We start from the raw sequence: 9774 nt of genomic DNA on the forward strand, positions 1-9774 counted from the left end.
AGCTCATCTTTCTCTGCTAACTAATCCAATGAAGTGCTTGCCTCTTACAATATTATTACTTCTTGACATCTTCTAGATACATCACTGGCTTTGATTAAATTTGGTGAGCTAGCTGTGACCTCACCCTATATATATATATATATATATATATATATATATATATATAGGAGGACTAAATTATATTTTGTCGAATTATGTATCGTACGTACACTGTGCTGTACCGAGGTGCCAGGGCAATATATCGACGCCCTAATTTTTTAAAGCAAACTTTCAATGTGTACAAAAAATTGTGCATTTGTGGCGACCAGAATTTCCCTCATAAGTAAAAAGAGGAGCCCTCTTGTAACAACCAGAAAATCAATGAAAAAGTTAAAAGTTTTTTTATTTTTATTTTTTTTGTGCATATCTATTGGGTGCACCACCCCGTGCACGCAACTCACTTAGTTTTTTTTGCATAAACATGAGGTACATGTCTGCCTAATCGTACCTGATTTCATACTAATTATATAAAAGATCGTCGAGTTGACCTTGGGAATATATTACTGTGGCAAGGTAGTGTATTAAGCTCCATTACTAGGATATGCTGAATTTCATGAAATTTCTACACACCAAGTCCATGTAGATCTCATACAGTATGCAACCATGCAAAACATAAGGGCGCCACATCAAATCTCTTGAGAATTTCCCTCAAAATCCAAATATCATGATATTCTTTGCAACTGGTTACTATAAAAATGTTGATAATTGTTCTACTTACATCACATCAGTTAGTCTAGTGCATGTATTTGTCACCAGGCAATGACTGCAACTAGCTTTTAATTTCTACAAAATTAGATAGAAAACAAAATAGGATTTACAGAAGATATTGACCGAACCGGTTTTCTAAATAGAATGAGCTATGCATGAATGTTTGAGACTACGCATGAAGAAAGTATCTCTATTTTTTGCCTATTAGGAAGCTTCAAGAGGATTTGCTAAGATCTAATCAATGCCTACAAATGATAAATCATAGGTGGGAAAATGCAATTTGGTGCTATTATATACCTTCCGCTAAGAACATGAGTTGGACAGGAGATCGGCATACTTGAGCTGTTGAAAATATCTTCCATTTGGTACGCAGCCCACAAGGTTATATGCAAAAATGGAAGTTCCATAGGATGAATTTATCATTGAGGGTGGAGGGTTAGGATTTTTCAACGAAGATTTATTGAGTTGGCCATATCTAGCTAACATATATGCCCAACATGTGGTTCTCCTCTCTCTCTCTCTCTCTCTCTCTCTCTCTCTCTATATATATATATATATATATAGTCATGCAAAAGATAAGTGTGCTAGAGCATATCAACATGTTTCTATCAATTCAAATTGCTCTTTTTTTTTCTATTTTTTCGTTTCCAACACATCACATAAGAAAAAAACTTTGACCTACAGAGAACATTAGGAAACTTAATATCCTTCCATTCTATTTTCAGACTTTAAATTTCCCTTTCTCAAAGGAAGCAGAGTCCTTTAACTGTTCTGCATATATGGCTTTGCCTTCCATCTAATTGCTGTAATTAGTTTCTACCTTTTCCCTCACATTCTCAAATTTTGGACAGCAATAAAAAAAAGGAGTTTGTTATCTGACAGCTCACTTTTCAAAGCAATCAAGTTATGATATATGTTGAGAGAGAATTACACCTTCACCATTGTTTTGTTTCATTTCATTTACATCGATAGTGTTAGTAGGGTTCCTCTAAAAGTACATCGTTCCGGCTCATAATAATGCCCTTATGTTGTTGCCTCCTTTAAAAAGTTGGTTTATCAGATTATTTTATCTGGTTATGCAATCAGGACTCGTACAAGTTGACATTCATATTAATTTTCTTCCTTTCTTCCTAATGCTAATTTCCTTTGCCTTTATATATTATTTAACTCACCCTTGTTTATGTGTGTGTGACGGCACTTATATTACTGTGGTGATGGATGAAACAATCTCAGTACGTAGCTCAACATTTAAGTACATTGTCATATAATTAAAGCTTGTTTAGTAAACGTATTATCTAAGTTTTAGGTATATGTCACCTAGACAAAGATACCAAGTTTTCAAACCCATTTAAGTTCTCACGAAATTGGGTTATGTCCCCTAAATGATGTGCAACTCCGTTAAAATTGAGTTGCTTTTTTTTTTGTTTCGTGTAACCACAGCTTGCATCAATCTGGCAGGGGTGCCAAACTGACTAAACCCAACGCTACATCTGTAGTTGAAAAAAAATATATGCCTTTGGCCTGGTTGGACAAGTTTGACACGTCCAAAACAAAAAATTAGGGTTTCACCTACAGATTGTTGAAAAAATGGTTTGTGCGTTTTCGTTGGCTCATTACTACCTTTAACCTTAGGTGGACAAATCATACGACTGAGCACATGGTTAAGAAACAAAACCTTAAACAGCCACTTTCAGTTGAGGTATATATATATATATACACACACACACACACACACACACCAGAGAGAGAAAGAGAGAGAGAGAGAGAGAGGAACAAGAACCAACTTACTTAGCCTCCATAATGACACTCTTAATGTCAAGTTCAACATTTCTCAATACCATCAAGATGACACCCTCCAAGATTTGGTGCTGTGGTTATAACATGCCACCCAACCAAAGATGTGGTTGAGAAAGAGAGAGAGAGAGAGAGAGAGAGAGAGTTTAATTTGTCTTCCAACTTTTTGTCCTCTTGTGGCCTATAGTTTTGTTAGCCCAAAGGAAGGCAGGCAAGGTTGTCCCTTTTCACTTCAAATCAATTGTGCCAATTGCCCACTGCCCATGTATTTAATTAAGAGAGAGAGAGCTGAAAAGAACTTTACTAAACAAAAGCATATCTAAGAGAGGTGGATGTGAAAAACACCAAGATAAGATTACAATGAAAACTGCATAAGTGAAAGTAAAGAAATCAGAGTTGATTCTTGATGAGCCGTAAGAACCGGAAAGAGCTCTAAACGGTTAACATGCAACAGACCACGGAAGTTATAGGTAATACTTAGAAAACAAAAAGTTCATATATGCTACTAAAAGATAATAACCAAGTCTGCCAAAGGATTCGTCATTTTCTCGTAATAAAAGGGCTAAATAAAAGGTCCTGGGCAAAGGAAGATTGGGAGACAGTAGGTACAGGTGCTGCTAAGTAGTAGTAGTGTGAGAGAGAGAGAGAGAGAGAGAGAGAGAGAGTTTTATAAATGCTTCAAACAGACAATAAGGCACACAAAGAGACGCGAAGTGTAGCATAAGGCTTTTGTTCTTGAGATGCAAATCACGAAAAAACATTACGAAGTTCAGTAATTTTCTTTGCACTAAACTTGGCTGGAAAAAGAAAAAAACATACTGGACTAGTTATGCATTCTAACATTCAGATACCATTTAATTATCTTATTGGTAATACATAGCTGCAGTTTGTGAGCATTGGAGACGTCGATCTTAAAGGAAGCAACAAAGTCCCATCACACTGCCAACTGCTGGCTCCCTATTCAAAGGAGTGCACAACTACCCACACCAAGACAAGGCGAAATAAAAAAGAAAAGAGGCAAAGATTAGGACATGACACCAACTTCAACTTCGACTTGGCAGGACTTCTTCACCTAATCCACATGACAGTACTCTCTTTTGAATATTTAAATATCATTCATCATCTATTGGATCACATCACGGAAATCCTCTTTCATTGAATTCATATATTATCTATAAACCTAACTTCCAAGTATATAATAAAAGACTATGATCAGGTTGGCAACTCCAAAGCTTCTTGCTACAACTTGCTAAACAAGAACCAGATGTGGGCGGGTGACATATTTCCTGCCTAGCTGCAGCTTCTGTGTTGCTTCCTTGTGCTTCTTCCATTGTTGGCGATATTTCCATTGACTGCAGGTAGACGAAAGCACAGAGGCCATGATTGATTATGTGGGTTTATTTAGAAAGGCGTTGACTGGTTCTGAGATTGCGCTCTTCCGCGGGGTGCTGACGTTGTGGAGGGCTTTAATGGATGGGCATCTGTTGGTTGAGCGGCTGAGGAACGGGGAGATGGCCGCTCTCCTGCAGGCTCGTGACTGTTTCATACAGGCATTCCCTGACCGGCGTGAAGTTGAGACCCAACTGCACCAGGCGCTTGTTGGTGAATTTGTAGGGTTTGGCCCTTGGATTGATTTCGTCCGAGCACCTGCCCACCGTAACCAGTGCCCATTAGTTTAAGCTGTGTAAATAGTAGTTACCAAGACATACAAGTTCAGGAGATCAAATTCACCAACCTGCTGTTGGAGATCAAAAGTTTCAGCAAATTTGAACAAATAAAAGATCTTAAAAATCAGAAAAAATAAAATAAAAGATAAACTAATAAAAAATTCAAAAATCATGAGAAAATGAAAAATAACGAGATATTCATTTTTGCTAATTTTTTTCTGATATTTTTGTTTTACTTGTTTTTTCATAAATATCACGACATTTGTGAAAAGCTTGCGATATCTGTGAAGCCTCGAAAGTAAATTATGCTTACCAATCTGATAGTTTTAAAAGATCATATTCATTGTAAACAATGTTGTATCTTACTATATATATCTATGTGGCAACTGCTGATTGCCTTGATAAGTGTTTGCTCAATTTGATTAAGTAGCTAAGGATGTACCCATCTGATTTTGACCCTCTGGTCACGTGTTGAGAACGAAGCTTCATGTCTTCATAAAGTAGGCGACGCTGTTTGAAATGCTTGCTTCCATCTAAATCAAACACAAAAAGGACTTGTGGTCTAGCTATAAAGCCATGATGGGCACTGGTGTAACAGTTGGCTAGCTTCACAAAGTCACTGTCAATGTGAAGCAGGTTATATGTTTGACCCTGAACACGGGTCTCAAAGGAGAACATTTTGCAGACGACAAAGAACGCCTGAGATTTTCGCTAAAGTCTTCGATTTAGTGGGTGGGCTCGTTCTGATCATAGGAACACAAACACCCTCAAGAACCACAATTAGGTACTAGTCCTCTTTTCAAACATACGAACAAAAAAAACATGAATTAGTCTTCATTGCATACCTAAACCAAAAGACAGCAGCACAAGAGTCGAGAGCAGCTGTGTCCACTTGCCTAAGTGTTTTTCAATCAACACCTTCAAATTGAACGTACTTAGAAAGAGTTTAATCCCTATGAACTAATTTGGAGATGAGTTGATTTGCTCCAAGAATGAAGTGTAGGCAGGATTAGTAGTGGCAAACAAAAAAGAAAAAAAAAGGAAAACCGACTATGTAATGTACTTATCTGCTAGATTATGAGCGGACGCTTTTTCAATATACCCTGAGTGATTCCTATTGATGCATGTACTGAGGGGCAGGTGCAGGGTCGATGATTTCAAAATGGGCTTCTCCATTCCTTAGATAAAAAAGATCACCAGATCCGCTGCTGAATGCCAAACCTATTCCAACAGCTCAGACTTCCGGCCCAAATATGATGTGTACACCATTATAATTTTAAATCATTTTAATATAAATTTTGGAGTTCCCTAATGAAACTTTTGATGGGTTGGTGTGAACCTTGGCCCACACTTGCCCCCATGTATATCCGCCATTGTTAGACTCGGATTGTGGGGATCGCAGCCCCTTGTGCGTTTAAGCTTAAAGGGTTTGCTTGGCTGCTAAGGGAGATTAACCAGTGGCACGGATAAGTGTGGTAGGTAGCTGCTCATTCATATTATGCCACATACTTTAGTTAATTTACGTATTAATTCCTCCACATAATTTAGTTTAGTACATATTGGTGCCCCTCAAATCTATGATACACTGCCACAAATTTCTTCTAGCTCGGCCGTTGGTGACAAGAAATCAGCTACCCATGATGCTGGAGGACTCTACCTGCTCATTTGACTTCTATAAGGTCTGGAAGGGTAGTAGTAAAACTAGTTCTTCCTGGTAAGTTTATTTGTCCATAAAAATCTACAAATAAAATTCAAGCAGAAATCATGCAAGACATGAAAAGTGTGAGATGCCAAACTTTGTTTGCTTGTGCGCACACAGGTTGGGTCCTCGGATGCGAAGTTGGTTATATGCACCATGTTGTGGACGAATTTTCTTGTGCCAATATAGTTAATGCCAAAAATACTTTCAGTTCACATATAAAAAAAAGCCAAAAATATTTTCAGTTCACACATAAAAAAAAAAAAGAGAAAACTTTTTGTAAAGATAAAAATAAAAATAAAAAGACAACAAAGATTTTTTTTTTTAAATTATAAAATATCGTTCTGTTCTTAGATACGTATATGGGTTGAGTGCCCCTAACAGCGCTCGCAAGCCTTTTTAACCGGTTGTGGTAAATGTCCTTTTCAAACAGGGACAGGGCCGTATCATTGTCCTTAGACGACAAGGGGGCGGTTGAGGGTACATCATAAGTCATACAATGTGAATGTCATTTAATTTCTCGTGAAAACCAAACTGATCAGGTCGATCGCTTCCATAACCTAAAAATGATGTCGGTTCACAAGATGTCATTTTCTCAAGAAAAATATTAAACTTAGGCCCCTTCTAAATTTATAAGAAAATGATGACCAAAGAACCGAAATAACTACATACATATATTTTTTATTTAGATATCTAGTTTAACAATTTAGGTAGGCATTTTCTAGGAAGAGAATCTCCAACCGAACATCCCAACATCACCAAATGATGGAATTGTTGCTATATTTTAATCCATACTACTGCTAGTTGCCCACAAAGTGATCCGCCAAATCACATCATCAAAATGGATGATGTTCATGAGCAATGGCGCCACTGTTCAATATATAATCGAAGGCCGACCGATGTGATCTTTTATATATATATATATATATATATATCTATATATATATATAAAAGAAAAGAAGAAATTATGCCAAAAATATAATTAGTGGACAATTATAGAGTAAGGACTGGGTCATATACCTGGTGGGTAGGGGATATTCCGGGAAGAGCTTGGAGAGGATGGCGACGACGTCGCCGCGATGAAGCATACTCTCGGCGCAGATGTAGCGGCCGGAGGCGGAGGGGTGCTCGAAGACGAGAATGTGAGCGAGGGCGGCGTCCCGGACGTGGACGTAGGCCTGCACGGCGTTGGCGTACGTCTTCACCGCTCCGGTGAGGTACTTCATGATGTGGACGGTGCTGGCATTGACGGTGGGCTGCAGCAGCGGCCCGACCACCAGCACCGGGTTGACCACCACCAGGTCCACCCCCTTCTCTTTCGCCACCTGCCACGCCGTCTGCTCCGCCACCGTCTTCCCGAAACAGTACCAGTTCTGCAAAAACATCGCTTCCAAATCTCATTATCGTTCCTTCGGTTCCTTCACCGAGTAAGGAAGAAGAAGACGGTTTGGTTAAGAACGGATAAGGGGGAGGGAGTCCTGCTTCTACTGCACCAACCTTGGTGTTCTTGCAGTACTCGAGGTCGCTCCAGCAGTTCTCGTCGACAACCGCGTCCGGGTTCCGGTTGGGGTCCATGTAAACGGTGCCGATCGAGGAGGTGAACACGATGCGCTCGACTCCGGCCTCTCCTGCCGCCTCGATCACGTTCTTGGTGCCCTTTACGGCCGGCTCGATCATTTGTTCCTGTTTAATCAGAGCACCATCGTCATCCATTCCTCTTCATGAAAAATTAGTTGAAGTCATACCAAGAAGAAGAAGTTGGTACCGGATCGTCGGTGACTGGGGAGGCCGTGTGGAAGACTCCGTGACATCCTTTGATGGCGGAGAGAAGGCTTTCGTAATCGAGGAGGTCGGCCCTCATCAGCACCAGCCTCTCCTCAGCTCCTTCCAGTTTCTTCAAGTGGAAGTTCTTCGGGTCGTCTGCTCATTTTTCCGGCGTCCATGAAAAAAGAACAAACAAAATTAGATCACACCTCCATCAATTTCGAAATTCCTGTTCAACAAAATTACGCCAAGCAGTAGTCATGACTTGTGAGGTATGCTAGCATTTGTAATACATTTGAATATTGAAATTTTAATGGACATCAGACCCAAAAAACAAATAGGGACAATAAACACCGCTCTTTTAGAATTCCATTACAAGGTTTCATTAAAGAGACATGCGAGCTAATTCAATTCACGTAACATCACGGCCTATTACTCACAAAGTGCCGAGAAGGGAGACCGAAGTCTACAAGTTTTGACCAAATTGTGAACGAATCGAGTAAAAAATAAAATTATGTAAGTCTCTCCTTGGGGCCCATTAATTAGAATCCTGCACGCACGTATTTATGACGATACACCACATAATTTATTTTGTATATATACGTATAAGGTAAAATTTTCCACATTTAGGCTTCCATTAAATCACGGCCACCGACAATGCATATTAAACATACCCCTTTCATGCAATATTGAAGGGTTAAAAGATTTTTTATCGAAACAAAAATGAAATGATAATTTTTATTTATAAGAGCTATTGAATGATGACTCTAGTTATTTAAATTTATCTCTAACCAAGGTCATCTATCTAAAGTATGAATAGTTGAGAGAAAAAACAATTTAAAAAATGTAAACTTATGTTACACGATCAAAATCTCTATCACCTTTTTATCGTTTTTTTTTTCTAACCGTCAATCGTGTTGGATCAAAGGTACAAACTAGATTAGATGGTTGAGTAACTTTAAAAGCACTAGAATTAATATTTAATTTATATATATATATATATATATATATATATATATATATATAAAAAGAAAAAGAGAAAGAAAAAAATAGTAAAAACTCTCGTTATAAATTATAATCTCTCTCTTTATACGTGAGAGAGTGAGAGAGAGAGAGAGAGAGAGAGAAAGAAAGAGAGATTACAATGAAATGAATTGGTTTTGTATTCACTTTCACTTAAGCTAAACCCATCAAATTCTTTGGTCTTTAAAGGAATCTTGCCCTTATTTCACCAGATACCCCGAAAAGAAAGATCTTAAAACATGAGATGCACTTTCGTGATAAGATTGTCCGCATACATAGCCAGACATTTATGCGCCAAAGGTAGAGATTTTAACCAAAGACAGGCTCGAATAATTTCTAAACGCAGGAGCACTACCGTTGGTGCGACCGCGTTTTCTCACCGGAACAGCCTACCTGGATTGCGGACGGTGCCCCTGACGTTATAGCCCCTTTCCAGAAGTAGCTTCACCAGCCAGGAAGCAATGAACCCCCCGGCTCCGGTGACGCAGACCGTCTTGCCGTCGCCACTCCGACCGTCCACCACCATCTCAGACCAACGACGAAGGACAGAAAATCAAGAGGAAGAAGCGGCAGTCAGATGATGAACCACCGGAGGGGGAGGCGCCGCCAGTGGAGGCCAAACGCTACCTTCGCGCTCCTAAAGAAAGACACCGCGATGGTCGCACAGCGGGAGAAGAGATGGGCAGCACTTATAACAGCCATCGGTTAACTACGGTTAAGAAGGAAAAGAATACAATGGCGTAACCGTGGTTAATAATCTGACCCCAGGTTAGCTCCTAGTAGGAACTAGGAACGCTGCAGTCGCTTTTCTTTTTTTTTTTTTTCTTGTCGAGAAGCAGACCTCAGCTTTTGACCGGACGTCCCAACTTTGCGCGTGGTGACGTGGTGCGTGAGGTCTGTGATGATGCTTTTGGATCCGAAAAGGACCAGGCCAGCAGGAACTCCCATTTCCACTACCCGACCCGATCCGCTTATCAAATCTGTAAAAGAAAAAAAAAATTGTTGACATATTTTATAAAAAAATTTAAAATAATTGCATATACTCAATTTCAAATTGATATTATACCTAATAGAACCGAA

At 39.2% G+C, this 9774-nt stretch overlaps 1 protein-coding gene across 1 annotated transcript; it reads right to left on the reverse strand.

The window, feature by feature from the left end:
• Positions 1-3257: 3257 nt before the first annotated feature.
• On the reverse strand, positions 3258-9366 carry LOC116253047 (cinnamoyl-CoA reductase 1-like). Its single transcript, XM_031627773.2, has 5 exons — positions 9088-9366; positions 7673-7827; positions 7405-7590; positions 6928-7280; positions 3258-4188 (listed from the first exon to the last, which is right to left on the reverse strand). Exons 1-5 carry the CDS (start codon positions 9218-9220, stop codon positions 4008-4010), a joined length of 1008 nt encoding a protein of 335 aa, XP_031483633.1. The 5' UTR covers positions 9221-9366; the 3' UTR covers positions 3258-4007.
• Positions 9367-9774: the final 408 nt, after the last annotated feature.

This window comes from Nymphaea colorata, chromosome 4 (assembly GCF_008831285.2).
Source record: "Nymphaea colorata isolate Beijing-Zhang1983 chromosome 4, ASM883128v2, whole genome shotgun sequence".
Lineage (NCBI taxonomy): Eukaryota > Viridiplantae > Streptophyta > Magnoliopsida > Nymphaeales > Nymphaeaceae > Nymphaea > Nymphaea colorata.

What these genes read in the sequence shown, in the direction of transcription:
- LOC116253047 (XM_031627773.2), bottom strand. Translation starts at nt 9,220, where the DNA reads ATGGTGGTGGACGGTCGGAGTGGCGACGGCAAGACGGTCTGCGTCACC. An exon ending in CCCCAGTCACCGACGATCCG is followed by an intron (nt 7,591 to 7,672) that starts GTACCAACTTCT and finishes CTGATTAAACAG; the next exon opens with GAACAAATGATCGAGCCGGC. An exon ending in AGTACTGCAAGAACACCAAG is followed by an intron (nt 7,281 to 7,404) that starts GTTGGTGCAGTA and finishes ATGTTTTTGCAG; the next exon opens with AACTGGTACTGTTTCGGGAA.